General features: G+C 57.0%; 1 protein-coding gene across 5 annotated transcripts in view; it reads left to right on the top strand.

The window, feature by feature from the left end:
* The window catches only part of CCDC30 (coiled-coil domain containing 30), a 49,644-nt gene extending 38,372 nt beyond the window's left edge, over positions 1 to 11,272 (top strand). For 4 of the 5 annotated variants that reach the window (XM_071575644.1, XM_071575646.1, XM_071575645.1 and 1 more), the window contains 11 exons: positions 781 to 1,021; positions 2,346 to 2,519; positions 3,419 to 3,628; positions 4,169 to 4,326; positions 4,765 to 4,912; positions 5,530 to 5,651; positions 7,081 to 7,222; positions 8,073 to 8,209; positions 8,491 to 8,587; positions 9,263 to 9,330; positions 10,302 to 11,272. In XM_071575644.1, the coding sequence (XP_071431745.1) occupies positions 781 to 1,021; positions 2,346 to 2,519; positions 3,419 to 3,628; positions 4,169 to 4,326; positions 4,765 to 4,912; positions 5,530 to 5,651; positions 7,081 to 7,222; positions 8,073 to 8,209; positions 8,491 to 8,587; positions 9,263 to 9,330; positions 10,302 to 10,515 (1,711 nt within the window). In that variant the 3' untranslated portion in view covers positions 10,516 to 11,272. The remainder of the gene's footprint in view (positions 1 to 780; positions 1,022 to 2,345; positions 2,520 to 3,418; positions 3,629 to 4,168; positions 4,327 to 4,764; positions 4,913 to 5,529; positions 5,652 to 7,080; positions 7,223 to 8,072; positions 8,210 to 8,490; positions 8,588 to 9,262; positions 9,331 to 10,301) is intronic. The other variant, XM_071575647.1, reaches the window with a different exon arrangement.
* Positions 11,273 to 18,871: the final 7,599 nt, after the last annotated feature.

The raw sequence follows: 18,871 nt of genomic DNA, 5'->3' as shown, positions 1-18,871 counted from the left end.
CTGGATAACTGGGCACTGGGGTGAAGTACAGCCAGGAGGAGGCAGGCAGGGAGCTGCTAAGGAATCATGGAATCATTCAGGTTGGAAAAGCCCTCTGAGCTCAGCGAGTCCAAGCGTTACCCCATCACTGGCAGGGCCACTCCATGGCCTCAAGAGCCACATCCACAATCACTGAACACTTCCAGGGATGGTGATTCCAGCACTGCCCTGGGCAGCCTGTGCCAGTGCCTGACTATGTAGGGCATAGAATCATGGAATGGTTTGGGTTGGAAGGGGTCTTAAAGCTCATCTCATTCCACCCCCTGCCATGGGCAGGGACACCTCCCACTGTCCCAGGTTGCTCCAAGCCCTGTCCAACCTGGACTTGGACACTTCCAGGGATGGGGCAGCCACAGCTTTGAGTTTGGATGGAGATGATGGAGACTGAGTTTGGATGAAGATGTCAGACCTCTGGGCTGGGAAGCCTGAGCCCTCCCAGTGCTCCTCTGGGACTTTGGAGTGTGGAGCAGCTCCTGCCCTGGGCAGGGTTCCCTTGGCCAGTCTGTGACCTCCTCCCAGGGAGAGCTGAGCCTCTGGGTACACGTGGTTTGTGGGACAGTGTCCCAGGGAGACTGACCCTTGCCCAGAACTGCTGCATCCAGGATTAAATCCCCTTTGGAGCCTCCAGAGGCACTTGAGCATTCGCTGGGCTCTCGTATCCCAAGTTTTTCCCTTTTAAGGGTGTTTTCCCTGGGATGTGTGTAGTTATCTCTCTCCTTTACTTACTATTTCCCCTTCAAGCTCTGAATTACTAGAGAGCAACAAGAAGAAGGAGGAGCTGGAAAAGCAGCTTAAAGAGAGCAGTGAAGAGAAAAGGATGTTGCTGGAAGAGATTTCCCAGCTCAAGCGTGACATCCGGAGCGCCCGGGAACAGGGAGACAGCGCCGAGCCCTGGAGGAGGAGCCCGGCCTTGGAGCAGAGGGAGGGCAGCATCCCCCCGTGGCAGAGCTCAGCAGGCAGCCTAGATGGGAGCCTCCAACAGGTACGGGCAGCTCTGCCATCTGCATCCTGCTCCTTGGCACTGATGGGGTGGCAAAACCTCAGGAAGGAGGGCTGGAAGCCAGTCCAACCCTTGGAAGTCAGGGATGGCTTCATTTCCTTGTGTGGCGCTTTTGGATGTGGTGGGAACTTGGATAAACTCAGTGAAAGTGGCAGAAATGAAGGATTTCAATGGGACTTGTTCACCTTTGTTACCTTGTGAGCTGAAAGAGAAAGGGAGGAGTGGAAGGGGAGGAAGTGCCTCCCTGCCTGGAGGGAATGGAATGCTGGAGGAACCCAGGATGGGGAGATTGGAGAGGAACAGGGTTCTGTGCCAGGGTTGGATGGGAGGACAGGACTGGGTGAGTTGTGGGCAGAAGTGGAAGTGGAAAGGAGAGGATTGGAGTTGTGCTGAATCCAAGAAGCAGCAAATCCCTGCAGGCAGAGCAGAGCAGGACAGGAGGTGCAGAGGGAATGCTGGAAAAGATCCTCCTTAAAGCAGGTGAGGGAAAACAACCCACAAAACCTAATGGACCTCCAGGAAAACTGACACTGCCAGGCCCCACCGTGCTGGATCAAGACCTTTCCTGGCTCAGGAAGTTACCTGGGGATTCATTTAGGAAGGGAAATTTTGTCACCCGTGGATTCCCTCTGGTCCCAAGAGCAGAGGGCGAAGATGCACAGCAGGAATGCAGATCCAGAGATGGCTGGAAGTCATGCTGGGAAGAAGGGCTGTGGTCCAACCCAAACAGCTTCTGGTCTCTGTGCCAGGCCCTTGCAGGAAGGAGGGTGGTCCAGGAAGCTCCAAAGGCCACCCCAGGCCCTCATGTGTTGCTGCTCCACCACCAGGATTCACCTGTGCTCTGTTCCCTCTGGGAGCTGCTGGATGTGCTGCTCTGCCTGGTGTCCTCAGTGGGACTGTGGTACCAGAGTTCAGAGTAACCTCATGAGTTTCTGTGCTTGGAAAGGGTTCTATTAACAGGGAGTTGTTTCCTCCTCTGGGATTTTGCATCTTCTCCCTCGACCTCAGGAGCTGTGTTGGCTTCTGGACAGAGTCATGGGATCACTGAGCTTGGAAAAGCCCTCCAAGATCATCAGGGCCAACCATTAACTGAACACAAATGACGTCCCCAGGTGCCACATCCACACGGGTTTGGAGCCTCTCCAGGGACAGGGAAGGGCACAGGACGTGCTGTGGGGGCAGAGGAGTGCCAGGCTTTGCCCATCTTCCCGCTTCAATGCCCTTAAATCCTCCTGCCATCCTGCTCTCTCCCTTAATGCCTGCATCCTTCCCTGGGCTGATGTCCATGTGTTGTGCTGCTCCACAGGGCCTGTCCCAGGAGAGGTTCCAGCAGCAGGAGGAGAAGCTGCAGCAGCTGCGCCAGGACCTGCGGCGGGTGCAGAACTTGTGCAGCTCCGCCGAGAGGGAGCTCAGGTACGAGCGGGAGAAGAACGCGGAGCTCCAGAAGCAGAACCTGCTGCTCCAACAGGAGTGCACCAAGGTAGGAACACAGCTGGGCCCTCTGCCATGGAGGCTGCTGGCCTTGAATATGGGATCCAAGAGGGTGTGGGGAGGAAGGAACAGCTCCAAGGAGAGTCTCTGCCAGGGCCAGACCACAACCAGCAGCACCCACAGCCCTCCCAGGGCCCTGCACTGCCCTCAGCTGCCAAGGGGGGCAGGAACAGCTGGGACAGCTGGAGGGGGTCACCTGGAGACGAGAAGCTCCAGGGGGACCTGAGAGCCCCTTCCAGTGCCTAAAGGGGCTCCAGGAGAGCTGGAGAGGGACTTGGGACAAGGGATGGAGGGACCCACTGCCAGAGGGTGGGGATTGGTGGGATATTGGGAAGGATTTCTTCCCGATGAGGGTGGGCAGCCCCTGGCACAGGTGCCGAGAGAAGCTGTGGCTGCCCCATCCCTGGAAGTGTCCAAGGCCAGGTTGGATGGGGCTTGGAGCAACCTGGGCTGGTGGGAGGTATCCCTGCCCATGGCAGGGATGGGACAAGGTCTGTTCCCACCCAAATCCATCTGGAATTCCATGACATCAGACACACAGTGTGTGACATCACTGCCCACAGGGTGATGGATTCAGGGGGATCTCCCAGTGACAAATCCCTGACCAGGAGACAGGAAAGGCTCGGAAGGATCAATTCCCAGGAAGGGTTTTTGGAGCCTGGAGCTACCTGGGCTAGTGGGAGGTGTCCCTGCCCATGGAATGAGATGAGTTTTAAGGTCCCTCCAACCCAAACCTCTCTGGGACAAATTTCTCTGCCTCCAAATAAAACCTGCTGCACTTCCTCCCTGATCCCTCTTTTGCTCACTCTGGCAATCACAATCCCCTTTCCTGCCTAAGCCATTGTAGCTGATTGAAGTGCAAACTGCACTTGTTGTGTGGCCCCTCAGGTGAAGGCTGAGCTGAAGCAGGCCCGGGCCAGGCTGTCGGACAGCGCCGAGAGCTGCTCGTCGCTGGCGGCGCAGTGTGAGCGCAGCCAGCAGAAGGTGCGGGAGCTGCAGCACCAGCTCTCCAAGTGCTCCCAGGCTGACAAGCTCCAGAGCAGCCTGAGGGACAGGCTGGCCCAGGAGAAATCCAGGGCAGGAGAAGCCCAGAAAAAGGTGAGTGAGGGTGAGGGGTGTGTTTGGCAGGAGTTGCTCAGGGATTGGTTCCCCAAGTCCTTTTTGGGATCACGCAGCTGAATATTGTAGGAAAAAGGTCTGTGGTTCGTGGGAGCATCACCAAAGGAGCAGCAGCCAAGTGTGATTGCTCAAGCTCTCTGAAATGCTGGTAGTGGGGCTGGCAGACACAGGGAACCTCAATCCTGTTGTTGCCAAGCAGATTTCCTGCTGTTTGCTGGCTGGAAAATTCCCAAACCTTCCGTTTCCTATGGCACTGATTCTGCTGTGCTCCTGCAGGAACCACTGGATTCAGTTTTGAAGTTTGCAGGATCAAATCAGGTCCCAAAAGGATTGTTGCTCATTTGTGGCAATGTCTGCTCCAAAATCTGCTTGGTCATTCCAGAGGTTTTGCTTTCCATGGACTGGGAGCCAAGAAAATCTTTGATTCCCAAGCCCCAGCCACTGAGGGATCAAAGGGATCTCACACAGACACTGGTTTATACACTCAGAAAGGTTAATCCATGTCTGTTTTGCTCCAAGATTTCGAAGCTGCAGCAGAAGCTGAAGGACTCCCAGCACCAGCTCCTGCTGGCAGAGGCTCGTGTGTCTGACAAGAAGCTGCTGGAGCAGGAGCTGAGGGAGGCTCGGGAGAACGAAGCTCGTGTGCAGCAGGAGCTCCACGAGGGGCAGCTCAAGAGGTACCTGTGCTGTTTGCCAGCCCATGGGAATTGCAGCTCCGGCTGCCTGGTGGGATGAGGGAATCCCAGACCACTGGCTTGACCTCCCATCTCCCCTTTGGATGTGCCATGTCCCTGGCAGAGCTCCAGGGATCCCCTCTTGGAGATTTAAAAGGTTGTCAGAGACTTCAGCTGCCTTGGAAGGGCCTTGGCCTCTCCTGCCAGGCCAGTGATCCCAACAGCCCCTTCCCTGTGCAGCTGGAATGGTGATCCCAGGGCATCATCCAGCCTTTCTCGTGCCACTGGGACATGGGGACACTGGGATGTGCTGATTCCTTTCTCCCTCTGTGTGGCCCAGGGCAGGGGCAGAGGGGTGTTTTTAGGGGACACCCGGCCTTGGGGACACCTGGTGGTGTCACTTCCTGCTCAGGTCTCCCTGTCACCCCCCCGTGTTTGCAGGAAGCTCCTGGAGCAGCAGGTGGAGGAGCTGCGGCAGCAGCTGCGGCATTCCCGGGAGACGGAGGCGTCGCTGGCCAAGATGCACGTGGAGCTCCAGGCCAAGACCCTGCAGGCCCTGGAGGAGGAGAGGAAACCAGAGCCTGGAGAGGTGAGGGGCAGGGTGGGGCCTCATCATCCAGGGGAACAGAAACATCCGGGGGGAATCTGCACCGGGAACCGCTGGAATGGGCTGCTGGAATCCAGCAGGTGCTGAGCCCCTGCAGATCCCAAGGATTTAAACAGGAGCTGGAGCCAAAGCACCATCCCACCAGTAAGGACATGGAGGGGCTTCAGCTCCTTTGGTGCAGCTCCCATCTCTGCTCGTGACAGGGACAGGACCCAGGGAATGGCTGGAGCTGTGCCAGGGCAGGGTCAGGGCGGGATCTTAGGGAAAGATCCTTCTCCCAGAGGGTGGTGGGCACTGACCAGGCTCCCCAGGGCAGTGGGCACAGCCCCGAGGCTGCCAGAGCTCCAGGAGGGTTTGGGCAACCAAACCCTGGATGGGACAGGGTCAGATTGTTGGGGTGTCTCTGCAGGGCCAGGGGTTGGACTGGATGGTCCTTGTGGATGGATGGACAGATGGATGAGTGGATGGGTGGGTGGGTGGATGGATGGATGGATGTTACCCATAGTGGGAACTACCTGGACTGAGATGTGTTGGAGACCAGGCTGATGGGGCAGAGGGGCCCTCCAGCCATACACAAGTAAAGCAGAGCTGTTTTGCAGCATGGGCAGTGCCAGAAGGAGAACCAGAAGCTCTCAGAGCAGCTGTCCCTGCTGAAGGAGGAGAACAAGGCCCTGTACGAGGAGGGTGTTCGGCTCCTGAACCAGAAGGATCTCTATGTCAGGTGTGGCAAAAAAACCTTCCCTGGGAATTGCTCCTCCTGGGCCTTTCCTGTCTCCTGGTCAGGGATTTGTCACTGGGAGATCCCCCTGAATCCATCACCCTGTGGGCAGTGATGTCACACACTGTGTGTCTGATGTCATGGAATTCCAGATGGATTTGGGTGGGAACAGACCTTGTCCCATCCCTGCCATGGGCAGGGACACCTCCCACCAGCCCAGGTTGCTCCAAGCCCCATCCAACCTGGCCTTGGACACTTCCAGGGCTGGGGCAGCCACAGCTTCTCTGGGCACCTGTGCAGGGCCTGCCCACCCTCACAGCCAGGAATTCTTTCCCAATATTCCACCTATCCCTGCCCTCTGGCAGAGGGAAGCCATTCCTCCTTGTGCTGTCTCGCCATCCCTTGTCCCCAGTCCCTCTCCAGCTCTCCTGGAGCCCCTTTAGGCACTGGAAGGGGCTCTCAGGTCTCCTGGAGCTTCTCCAGGTGACCCCTCCCAGCTGTCCCAGCTGTTCCTGCCCCCCTTGGCAGCTGAGGGCAGTGCAGGGCCCTGGGAGGGCTGTGGGTGCTGCTGGTTGTGGTCTGGCCCTGGCAGAGACTCTCCTTGGAGCTGCTCCTTCCTCCCCACACCCTTTTGGATCCCATATTCAAGGCCAGTTGCCCTTTTATCAGGAGTTTTGAGCCAACATGGGCGATTATCCCATGGCAGATGGTAGAAATTTCCCTTCTTTTTTGACATTATTGCCCTTGTACCCCAAGTGCATGAACTGCCCAAAGGGCCAGGTGTGAGGGGCAATCACAAGTGTCAGCAGAGACAAACATCCCCCCCAGGGTCACAGCTCTGAGAAGCTCCCTCTGAGGTGGCTCTTTCTGCTCCTCTTGGTCCATCCTTGCCCGTTCAGGATTCTTATTTTTCAGCCAATGTGTGGCTGTGGCCCTTGGGGCCATGGGCTGCTGGTGGCCCTGGCAGTGCTGGGGCAGTGGTTGCACTCCACCCTCTCAGAGGCCTTTCCCAACCTTTTTTCCCCTTCACAAGTCATTTTCTTCACCACCTACATCCTCACACACAGAAACAACTTATCCTTTCACTGCAGCTTCCAGTTTTGGTGCCTCTATGACCCTGTTTGGTATAAAGAGCTGTGAGGGGAAAGAACAAAGATTTGAGAGTCAGTTTTGGGAATGCTTTAGGTCCTTCAATCGATTTCCATTTGGTTGGCAATTAAAAATATAAGTTTTCCAGCAAAAAAAAGCCCAAATTTGTCAGTAGAAGAGTCCAGAATGTCCATGTGGTTGTTCTGTGCACGCAGAAGGAGCTGGGGAAGGGCTGAGGCTCCAAGCTGAGGCTTTGAGGAGCCTGAAGGACCTGGGGACATGCCCTGCCTGGTGTGACCCTGCACACAGGGCATTTCCCAGCCTGGAGTTGTCCTTTCCTCAGGAAGTACAACGAGATGCAGCTCCGGCACAAGGACAAGATGCGCAGAGCCAAGGAGAGCTTCATCCACGAGGTGAAGCAGAGGGACAGCAGGATTAAACAGCTGGAAAACGAGCTCAGCGAGTCAAAGCTGCAGGTGGAGAAGGTGAGAGACACACCCAGGGCTTCTTGGCAAGGGGGGGCTGCAGGAGCATCCCTGGGTCCAAGATAATCTTGGAATGGTTTGGGTTGGAAAGGACCTTAAAGCCCATCCAGTCCCACCCCCTGCCATGGCAGGGACACCTCCCACTGTCCCAGGTGGCTCCAAGCCCTGTCCAGCCTGGCCTTGGACACTCCCAGGGATGGGGCAGCCACGGCTTCTCTGCCCAACCTGTGCCAGGGCCTGCCCACCCTCCCAGCCAGGAATTCTTTCCCAATATCCCATCAATTCCTGCCCTCTGACAGTGGGAAGCCAATCCCTGTGTCCTGTCCCTCCAGGCCCTTGTCCAAAGTCCTTCCTTGCAGGAAGGGGGACCAGCCCCTCTAGGAAGGGACCAGGGGCACTGGGCCCCACGTGTAGGAACCAAAAGCCAGAAGGAAATTCCTGGCTCAGGTTTGCCCTCAGGTGAAGCCAAATCCTCCAATCCAGACACTGCCTGAGCTCCATCGTTCTTGTCTCAGCAATTGCTGCTTGGAAGTCACCCCCAAACCTCTTTTGGGATATTTTGCATCAAATAGGGAGTGGAATCATAGAGTTGTTACAGTTGGAAAGGACCTTTAAGGTGATGATCTCCATCGAGTCCAACCATCAACCCACCCCCGCCGTGTTCACCACTAACCTGTGTCCCCAAGGGCCACATCCCCTCAGTTCTTGAACACTTCCAGGATGGGGACTCCAACTTCTGGGAGTTGCCATCCTTGATGGTGATCCCTTTGCAAAGGCTCTGAGGTTTCAGAGGACAGAGGAGGCCCAGGAGTAACTGCTGGTTGTTCTTCCCTTCTCCCCTGTCCCTCAGGGGAAGGTGCTCATTGCCCAGGTCACTGCTGAGAATGAGAAGCTGCTCCAGGAGAGGCGGCGGCTCCTCCAGAAGATCTCGGAGCAGGAGGAGCCCCTTTGGAGCCTCCGGTCTGTGATTGCCCCCCTGCAGAGCAGGTAGGACCTCCTGATGTCCACCCCTCTGGGAACCTCCCTCTTCCCTGGTTTTGTGCCTGTTTCTCTCAAGAATTCCAGAGGAAGGCTTGGATTTCACCCCAGCCATTGGTGTCTTTGATGGCTGTAATTAGGGATGTAATTAGCCCATTTTCCCATCAAAGTCCTGGGCATTGAGCTGGGGGCTGCAGAGGCCTCTGGGTCTGAGGTTGGAAAGGAAAATTCCCCTTTGGAAATGGAGTGTGGTCAGAAGGAAAATAAGCTGTGCCTTGTTCCACACTCAGAGGGAAGATCCTGGAGGAGGAGAACGCCCGGGGGCAGGAGAACAAGCTCCAGCTCCAGCAGCGCCTGCCCAGGACCAGCCCCACTCCCTCCACCGAGGTGAGACCCTGGAGGGCTGGACCTGAGGGGCTGGAGAAGAGCTGGACCCACCAGCTGGGATGGGAAGGGCCCAGACATGGAGGAATTTGGGATGGCTTTGTGGGGAGCTGAAGGCTCCGTACACTCCTCACTCATCCCTGAGCGGCTGTGCAGTGGGATCCCTTTCCACAGGGACAGGAATCTCACTTGGCACCTTTAGAGAAGGTGTTCAAAGACCTTGGTTTGGAAGTTGGTTCCAGAATTAGGAGGATCAGCCCTGGGCAGGGGGTTGGGAATGTTCCTCCATCACCCCAAAGCCTCAGGCCAAGCTGAGCGATGATCCCAACTCGACTGAGCTGAGAGAAGATCCTGACCTTGTTATGAAGAGCTCTGGAGGGAAATGGGTTAAAAACAGGAAATCAAAGGCTTTTTATTGGGCTATTTTAATTTGGAAGGAGCCCAGATTGGGTGGCAATGAGCTGTTGAGGGGGACAGGGCTGTGTGGGCTCCCCTGGGCTGGGTGGGGTTTATTTGAATTCAGACTCAGAGGCCAAATCCCTGATTAGCTCCTCTGTGGGGCTGGAGCTGATGGGGAGGACTCTGAGTGGAGCTGGGGGGCTTGGAAGAGCAGGAGATGTTGGAATTCGGGGTCTGACCTGCACCTCCTCCTTTCAAAGTCTCTCTTCCTCCTTCCAGGACCCGAAGGCCCTTCCTGTCTCCGAGCGCCAACTCCAGAGTAAGGGGCTGCCACCCCCTCGTGCCAGGTACTGCTGGGGGGGGCACAGAGGGGCACGTTGGGCATTTTGGCTGCTCCACCCTGTGCTCTCACCTCCAAGGGGTCTTTTGTCTTTGGTTTTAGTCAAATTACAGGGAAAATGGTGTTCAAAACACTCAGCTGATGGGATGGAGAAGTAAAATATTTTGGGAAACGCTGTGGGATTTGGGCCCCTTGGGGCCCAGTGGCTTTGGAGGAGTCTTTGCACAAGAGGGGATGAGGTTTAGAGGAGCACTGGGTGCCCCAAGCTGTGTCCACACAGGGGCAGGAGGGAGGGTGGGCTGGTCCTCCATCCTGGTCCATGCCAACATGACAAGGGGAAGGCAGAGGGACCCTCCAGCTCTGGTCTCTGCAGGTGCTGTGGGGGGTGAAGAATGGTCTGAGAAGGTTCAGGGCTGGGTTAGGGGTGTCAGAGCCTTGGAGAAGATTGTGGGGTGGGTGAGGAGTGTCAGAGCCTTGGAGAAGGTTGGGGGGTGGGTGAGGGGTGTCAGACCCTTGGAGAAGGTTGTGGGGTGGGTGAGGGGTGTCAGACCCTTGGAGAAGGTTGGGTGGTGGGTGAGGGGTGTCAGAGCCTTGGAGAAGGTTGGGTGGTGGGTGAGGGGTGTCAGAGCCTTGGACAGGGATGGGCGGTGGGTGAGGGGTGTCAGACCCTTGGACAGGGATGGGGGGTGGGTGAGGGGTGTCAGAGCCTTGGACAGGGTTGTGGGGTGGGTGAGGGGTGTCAGAGCCTTGGAGAAGGTTGGGGGGTGGGTGAGGGGTGTCAGAGCCTTGGAGAAGGTTGTGGGGTGGGTGAGGAGTGTCAGAGCCTTGGCTCGAGGAGCAGAGTGGCAGCCTCAGCCCAAGAGGAGGGCCCTGCCCACAGCCCTGCCCTGCCCCAGGGGGTTGGTGCTGTTGGGGCTCTGTGGGTGCCAGAGGGGCAGAGATGTGCAGGTTGGTCTAACAGAGGACATTCCCTTCCAGCTGTGCCCCCCGCGATGCCCCCGAGCCCCTCGGTGCCCCTCGGCCCCCCCAGGACACGGGGCCAGAGGGAGAGGCCGAGAGCCAGGACTCATCCCTGGGCCTGTGCCCCTGCCAACCCTCCGAGCTGGGCTACCTGAACGTGGCATCGCCAGGGGACACCCCGGCGTCCCCTCTGCGGGAGGAGAGAGGGAGCGGCGGCCCCGAGACCTTCTGAGCAGGGGGTGGCACTGCAGGGGGCTCTGGATGGAGGGCTGGGGGTCCTGAGCAGGGGATGGCACTGCAGGGGGCTCTGGGTGGAGGGCTGGGGGTCCTGAGCAGGGGATGGCACTGCAGTGGGCTCTGGGTGGGGGTCCTGAGCAGGGGATGGCACTGCAGGGGGCATTGGATGGGGGTCCTGAGCAGGGGATGGCACTGCAGGGGACTCTGGTGGAGGTTCTGAGCAGGGGATGGCACTGCAGGGGGCTCTGGATGGAGGGCTGGAGGTCCTGAGCAGGGGATGGCACTGCAGGGGGCTCTGGTGGGGGTTCTGAGCAGGAGATGGCACTGCAGGGGGCTCTGGTGGAGGTTCTGAGCAGGGGATGGCACTGCAGGGGGCTCTGGTGGAGGTTCTGAGCAGGGGATGGCACTGCAGGGGGCTCTGGTGGAGGTTCTGAGCAGGGGATGGCACTGCAGGGGGCTCTGGTGGGGGTTCTGAGCAGGGGATGGCACTGCAGGGGGCTCTGGTGGAGGTTCTGAGCAGGGGATGGCACTGCAGGGGGCTCTGGTGGAGGTTCTGAGCAGGGGATGGCACTGCAGGGGGCTCTGGATGGAGGGCTGGAGGTCCTGAGCAGGGGATGGCACTGCAGGGGGCTCTGGTGGGGGTTCTGAGCAGGGGATGGCACTGCAGGGGGCTCTGGTGGAGGTTCTGAGCAGGGGATGGCACTGCAGGGGGCTCTGGATGGAGGGCTGGAGGTCCTGAGCAGGGGATGGCACTGCAGGTGGCTCTGGTGGGGGACTGGGGGTCCTGAGCAGGGGTTGGCACTGCTGGGGGCTCTGGTGGGGGTCCTGAGCAGGGGATGGCACTGCAGGGGGCTCTGGTGGGGGTCCTGAGCAGGGGATGGCACTGCAGGGGGCATTGGATGGGGGTTCTGAGCAGGGGATGGCACTGCAGGGGGCTCTGGGTGGGGGGCTGGGGGTCCTGAGCAGGGGTGGCACTGCAGGGGGCTCTGGATGGAGGGCTGGGGGTCCTGAGCAGGGGTGGCACTGCAGGTGGCTCTGGATGGGGGGCTGGGGGTCCTGGTGCCATGGGGTGACCGAGACTGCAGAGAGAGAATTGCCAAATGGACTTACCTGGTGATTTCTGGGATATTTTCCAATGAAATTAATCCACAACTTTTTTGGTTTTTCCCCACCTTCCTCCCCTGTAAATGTTTGTGGGTTCCCAGAGCCACTGCAGGTTGAGATTTGTACATAAACTCATAAAAATGGAAGAGGGGTGGGGTGAAGGGTCTTTCCTCAACCCTAATTCCTTGTCCAGGCCAAATCTATAAATTTTGTAAATAAAAGAAATTAATGTTCGTTGGTTCTTAATTAACATAATTCTCTTTCGTTAGTCAGTAATCTGCTTCTATTGGTTATTAATTTCTTGCTTTGTCTGCTAACTAAGTCCACATTTTTAGTCTTTTTAGTATATTTTTTCACCATTAGGGACTTTCCAACACATATGCTGAATTCTTTGTTAATTCTTTTCTCCATCTTCTGGTGTCTGCAAAAGGTCCTTGTAGTCCATAAATCCCTCTTCCAAATACCCAACTGCAACAGCACATCCTCCTCTCCCAGGCTTGGTCCTTGAGTCCATCAAGGTTCTCCTGGACAAACCCTCCAGTTCTGGTGCCTTTCCCAAGCCCTTTTCTCACTGAAGTAGCTCGTGACAACTTTTGCTCTGTGCTGCCCCGAAGTGATTGAAGGCCCTCACACACAACCTGAGATGAGACAGAATCACTCACCAAAGGGTTATTTGGGATTATTAAAAGAATTATAAAAGTTGTATCATTCCCAGCAGTTTTGTTGAGGCCTCCCTGGGCTGTGAGGCCCCCTCTGCCCCCTGGCACCACCAGGGCACACCAGGCTGGGGCTGGGCAGGGGCAGATCCTGCAGGGTGGGACTGTGGGTTTTATCCTGCCAAGGTCCTTCCTCACTGTCTTGAGCCGAGCTGGCAAAATGCCAAGTGCCCTGGAGCAGCCAGGCAGAGGGACCTGGGGGGACTGAGGGACAGGAAGCTCAACAGGAGCCAACAGTGTGCCCAGGTGGCCAAGAAGGCCAATGGGATCCTGTCCTGGATCCAAACTAGCGTGGCCAGCAGGCCCAGGGCAGTGACCCTTCCCCTGGACTCTGCCTTGGGGAGGGCACACCTTGAGTGTTGTGTTCAGTTCTGGGCCCCTCAGTTGAGGAAAGAGATTGAGGGGCTGGAGCGGGGCCAGAGAAGAGCAACGAGGCTGGAGAAGGGACTGGATGTGGCTCTGAGTGTCCTCTGAAACACCTCCAGGGACAGAGAATCCACCATATCTTGATCCAACCCTACTGTGATCACCAGCCCAGGGCACTCCGTGCCCTGGGCTGGTGATCACAGTGGGGTTGGATCAAGGGTTGGGTTTGATAATCTGAGGTCTCTTCCAACCCAAGTGAGAAGAGCAACAAGGCTGGAGAAGGGACTGGAGCACAAGTGCTGTGGGGAGAGGCTGAGGGAGCTGGGGGTGTTCAGCCTGGAGAAGAGGAGGCTCAGAGGTGACCTCAGCACTGTCTGGAACTGCCTGAAGGGAAGTTCTGGCCAGGTGGGGGTTGGTCTCTTCTCCCAGGCACTCAGCAATAGGACAGGGGACACGATGGGCCCAGGGTCTTCTTACCCACCAGGGAGCACCCAGTCCCTCCCCCAGGGCGGGGACTCACCCAATGGCTGATTAACTCTGGGAGTCAGGGGGTATCCCTGAACTGTTGATGGCCCATGAGCAGCCACACCCCCCCAGGCTGGGTGTGAAGGTGCCAGTGACTCCCTGGGCAGCTGCTGCAAATGGTCCATTGTCCTTGGGGAATGAATAGAGGGGGTAGAATACACAGCTTTGATCACACCCCCCAAGTGTTAACTGGTCCCTCCTGCTGAACTAGGACACCATGTTTATATTATTTCTTCCTGGCTGTTTTCATGCCCCTGCAGAGTCCTGTGCCTTCCTACTCTGTGAATTCTTGGGCAGTCACCTCCTCCCTACCAGCCAGCAGCAGCTGAGCTCTTTGCTGCCTCTGCCTGATGGCTGAGTCTCACAGGGCTTTCTATAGATCTGAATTGCTCACTTTTGACTGTGCTGTAACAACAGGGCACAAACTGCCTGGTCTTGCTCTTCTGCTGGACACCCAGAAACGTTTGGTACAAACCAAAGGCCCCTAGAAATGCTCCCTGCAATGTGACCACAAAGAACTGGAGGCCTGACCAGGGTCCCCCACAGCTCTTTGCACATGGGGGGGTTTGTAAGGCACAAAATGTACCCTGAGTTTGTACCCAGGTGGTGGATGAGCATTTGATGTGGAATTCATAGGGACAGATGGACAGGGTTGTCCTCCTTGCTCTGCCCAGCAGGGACACCTTTGGTGAGACTTCTCAGAGTGTTCTGACCCAGGAAAGGAAGCTCCTGATTGCAGTGGTCCCATCAGGGCTCTCTGGAGCTGCTCTGCAGGTTTATTTTGTGTCACATCCCACAGCTCCTGCTGCTCCTGAGCCCACCAGGGCTGTCTGTGCACCTGACACAGGCCTGGTGCATCCCCCTCCCCCTTGGTCCTGCTCCATGACAAGGTGAAGTGTCCCCTGACTGTGCCAGGAGCTCCTGATGGCAACAGGAGCAGCAGCACCAAGGTGGGGAACAAGGGACAGTCTGTCATGCCCATTGGTGCTGGAGTTTTGGGAACGATTTGCAAATGTTTTGGACACTCCAGCAGTTCCCAGCTTGGGTTCTGGCCAGGATGGAAACTTGCTGATGACTAAAGCTCATCATCTCATGACCCTGCAAACACCAGTCCTGGGGGAAGCCCTCCTGGGCTGCAGTGCCAGGGTAGGAATGAGCCCACAGCCATGGGAGAGGTGGGGAAGGGATCTCCATGGGATTGGAGGTGATGGCCTCACTGTGGGTGTGATCACCTCTGAGGGGTGATGGATGATAGGACTGGATGACTCCTGTCTCTGGAATCAGCCAGGAGGAAGGGGCAGTGATGCTCAGGGGTCACACTTCTGTTCCACAGCCTTTGGAATCTCTCTTTGTGACTCTTGCTGTCCCCCATTTGCACATAAAGGGGCTGCTCCTCTCTCCTCCCTGGAGCAGGGACCCCTCTCTGGGAAGGTTTGTGCCTCTGCTGTGGCACAGCATTCCCAGGAACTCCTGGCCCAGCCCTGGGCAGGGATTTTTGGAAGGGCTGGTGCATTTATCCCTGCCAGTGGAACGAGACTCTCTAACTTGCTGCTCCATAAACCACCCTGGTGGTGGGTCTGTGTTTGTGACAGTTCCCCTCAGATGTGGCAGCCAGAACCCCACGGGGTGTGTTCCTGCCCAGGTTCTAACTCTGGGCACACCAACCCCCAATGTCCATGGAAATCTCCCCGTCCCATTTCCCGTGTTCTCCATCTATGCTGTGAAGTCACAGAGTGACCCTCTCCTGTTGCAGCCTCCCTGTCACAGTCACATCAAAGCCTCATGTTTGGCAGTACCTTGATGGGATTGAAGAGGCCAAACCACCCACTCAGGATCCGGCACAGGAACGGGCACTGCCCGGTGGGACAGCACAGGGGACATCGGCCTCTTGGGCACCTGGGCACAGCTGGGCTCCTGTGAGGGGTTCCCACTGCCAGAGGGCAGGGATAGGTGGGAACTGGGAAGGAATTGCTCCCTGTGAGGGTGGGCAGGCCCTGGCAGAGGTTGCCCAGAGAAGCTGTGGCTGCCCCAGCCCTGGAAGTGTCCAAGGCCAGGTTGGACAGCGCTTGGAGCACCTGGGACAGTGGGAGGTGTCCCTGCTCCTGGATGGAACAAACTGAGATTCAAGGTCCCTTCCAGCCCAAACCATTCCATGATTCCCTGATTCTCTGTTCTGCTCCTGCCAATCAGCAGCCCCAGGCCCTTTTCCACTGCTATGGGTGAACTACTGTGGGAAGATTATTGAGGCTGGAGTTCCCTTTGCACCCTGAGAGGAGCTGTGATGCTCAGGAAGCTTCCAGGATGGAATGCTGTTGGCATGTAAGGATTCTCTTCCTCAATAACTCCCCAAACCAAACAGCCTGTAACCTGTGGGGGTGTGGCAGCACAGTCTGCTGGTTCCAAGGGAAGCAGAAAGGGATGGAATGTTGTGCTGGTTTAAGGGTAAAGCGGCAGGAGAAACGAACCCGCCACAAAAGAGATTATAAGTCAGAGTTACAATTCAATAAAAATATTACAATAAATACACTGACACAAAGAGAAATTGGGTTTAACCCCCAAACACATCAGTGTAACCCACCCCCTGGGGCACAAACACAGGGGGGTTTGGTGGCCCCTGTGCTGAGCCCCACGTGGTTCCTCTGAGTCCAAAGGAAAAGGAAGGGACAAAGCTGTTGGTGCAGATGATGGCACAGTCTGGGCCAGAGTGGTGGCTCCTCCTGGCCAGGGTCTGCTCCTCCTCTGGATCCCAGGAGTGGTCCCCCAGTTCCCAAACCCCAAGATTCCATCCCCTCAGGTGCAGGTGGGAGCCCCCCGTGCCTCCCCCAGGACAGGGAGTTCCACACTGGGGGATCTGACTCTGGCAGTCAGGGGGGATTTTGGAATGGTTGCTGGCCCATGGGCAGAGCTGAGCCCTCAGGTGGGTGTGGAGGTGCCAAGGACTCCCTGCAGGGCAGTTCTCCCAGCTCCTCTGCCAGGCTTCTTTCCCAGCCAGCTCCCAGCCTGAGGGCTCAGCTGTGCCCTGGGCAGCTGCTGCCAATGGGCCCTTGGGAACAGTTCCTGGGGAATGAATGGAGGGGGGAGAATCCCCAGCTTTGGTCACACCCACACAGTGGTCTCGGTTGCTGAACCAGGACAAATGTGTGGAGATCCCACTGGAATGTGTGGAGACCCCACAGTGTGCTGGTTCCCAGGGAAGCAGAAGGTGATGGAAGGTGTGCAGACCCCCGAGCTCTGCCAGAGGCACTGCAGGTTTGGAAATGTGGTGGCACCCACAGAGCTGATGAACCACAGAGCAGCTGCCAGGTGAGACATCCCTGCTGCATCCTGGATGGCACCCAATGGGAGTGAAGAACTGGCCTTGGCCCATCCCTTCAGCCTGTCCTGACCCCTGCAGAGCCTTCCCAGCCTCTGGCACGTCAGCACCTCCTGCCTTGGGCTCTGCTGTGGTTTTGGAAATAATTTTTAAAATAATAACTCTTTTTTCTCTGGTAAGAAGACTTTGTTGCAAGGGCACAGCACAAAGACACAGAGGAGATGGACCCCCTGGTGCCAAATTCCAGAAATCCTGGGGGTAACAACACCCTCTAAGGCTGCACTGCAGTGCCAGTGAGGCATCACTTTGTCTGTGCCAGGGGGTTCTGTGTCTGACCCAAACACTGACACAAAACCTGTTCACTTATTGATACATTGTTAGCAAACAAATAAATTAATGCTCATTGCTTCTAAATCACATAATTCTCTCTCATTAATTAGTATTCTGTCCTCTACTGGTCATTGATTTCTCGCTGTTTTGTTAATTAGTCCACAGTATTTTAGTCTTTTTTAGGATCTTTGCCTTTCCCTCACACATCCTGAGTCTTTGTTGGGCTCTTCTTTCTCTTCTGTTTTCTACAGAGTGTCCCTGTGCTCTGCAATTTCTGCAGATGTCCCATCTCCACATCTCTCCCTCCCAGGCTTTGTTCATTGAAGCTCCTCAAAGTTGCTTCATCAAAACTGGAAATTTCAGTAATTTTCCCAAACTCTTCCCACAAAAGTAACTTATGACAACTTTGCCAAATGCTGCCCAAGGACAATTTAAGAATAACACACTATTTATAATTAATAAGTATATTGGTTATGGTTGATTGAAACGATTAATTAAAAGTCAATTAAAACCATCAACTACAATCATTAAACAGTTCTATTGTTTCCTACACCCCTCAGGGCCCCCCAGTGTGCTGCAGCCCCCCCAAATGCCTGGTGAGGGGGAGGCCCGGGGTGGGGGGACACTCCTGACCCCAAAAATCATGGAGAAGCACCACAAGCCTTTTGGGGGGCCTGCAGTTTGGGGGACCCTACCCCAGTGTGGGGTCACCCCCCCAGGGTGCTTTGGGAGGCTTCTTTGGGAATATTTTGGCCTGAAGGGGGGAGATTTTGGAGACCTCCCTGGATCCCCAAACTTCCTGTAAATAAATGCTGAATCCAACATCCTTCTCATCTCTTTGGGGTGGGGCCCCATGGTGGGGCCGTTGGGTGTCTGTGCAGGGCAGGAGTTGGCCCTGATGGTCCTCATGGGTCCCTCCCAGCTCAACACAATTTATGACTCCTCGATTCCCAACGTTCTCTGGTGGTGCCACTTGGGAGTGAGGGCTCCTGACACTCCAATTCACGCAGTTTGGGGAGGGTTTTCTTTTCCAAGGTACTTTTTTCCACACTGCAAGTTTTCTAAACTCATTTCTCCTGCAGGAGCATCACCGTGCCTGGGGCTGCCCAGCTGGGGGTCAGCAGTGGGTGACCCTGGGCAGGGCACTGGTGGGGCAGCAATGGGTGACCCTGGGCAGGGCACTGGTGGGGCAGCAGTGGATGACCCTGGGCAGGGCACTGGTGGGGCAGCAATGGGTGACCCTGGGCAGGGCACTGGTGGGGCAGCAATGGGTGACCCTGGGCAGGGCACTGGTGGGGCAGCTGGGGGTGTGGATGACCCTGGGCAGGGCACTGGTGGGGCAGCTGGGGGTGTGGGTGACCCTGGGCAGGGCACTGGTGGGGCAGCAATGGATGATCCTGGGCAGGGCACTGGTGGGGCAGGAATGGGTGTGGATGACCCTGGGCAGGGCACTGGTGGGGCAGGAATGGATGACCCTGGGCAGGGCACTGGTGGGGCAGCAGGGGGTGTGGGTGACCCTGGGCAGGGCACTGGTGGGGCAGCAGTGGGTGTGGGTGACCCTGGGCAGGGCACTGGTGGGGCAGCAGGGGGTGTGGGTGACCCTGGGCAGGGCACTGGTGGGGCAGCAGGGGGTGTGGGTGACCCTGGGCAGGGCACTGCTGGGGCAGCAATGGGTGACCCTGAGCAGGGCACTGGTGGGGCAGCAATGGGTGACCCTGGGCAGGGCACTGGTGGGGCAGCAGTGGGTGACCCTGGGCAGGGCACTGGTGAGGCAGCAGGGGGTATGGGTGACCCTGGGCAGGGCACTGGTGGGGTAGCAGGGGGTGTGGGTGACCCTGAGCAGGGCACTGATGGGGCAGCAGGGGGTGTGAGCGACCCTGGGCAAGGCACTGGTGGGGTAGCAGTGGGTGTGGATGACCCTGAGCAGGGCACTGATGGGGCAGCAATGGATGATCCTGGGCAGGGCACTGGTGGGGCAGGAATGGATGACCCTGGGC

The sequence above is a fragment of the Pithys albifrons genome, chromosome 22, assembly GCF_047495875.1.
Source record: "Pithys albifrons albifrons isolate INPA30051 chromosome 22, PitAlb_v1, whole genome shotgun sequence".
Lineage (NCBI taxonomy): Eukaryota > Metazoa > Chordata > Aves > Passeriformes > Thamnophilidae > Pithys > Pithys albifrons.
This window is presented reverse-complemented; position numbering and strand designations above follow the sequence as displayed.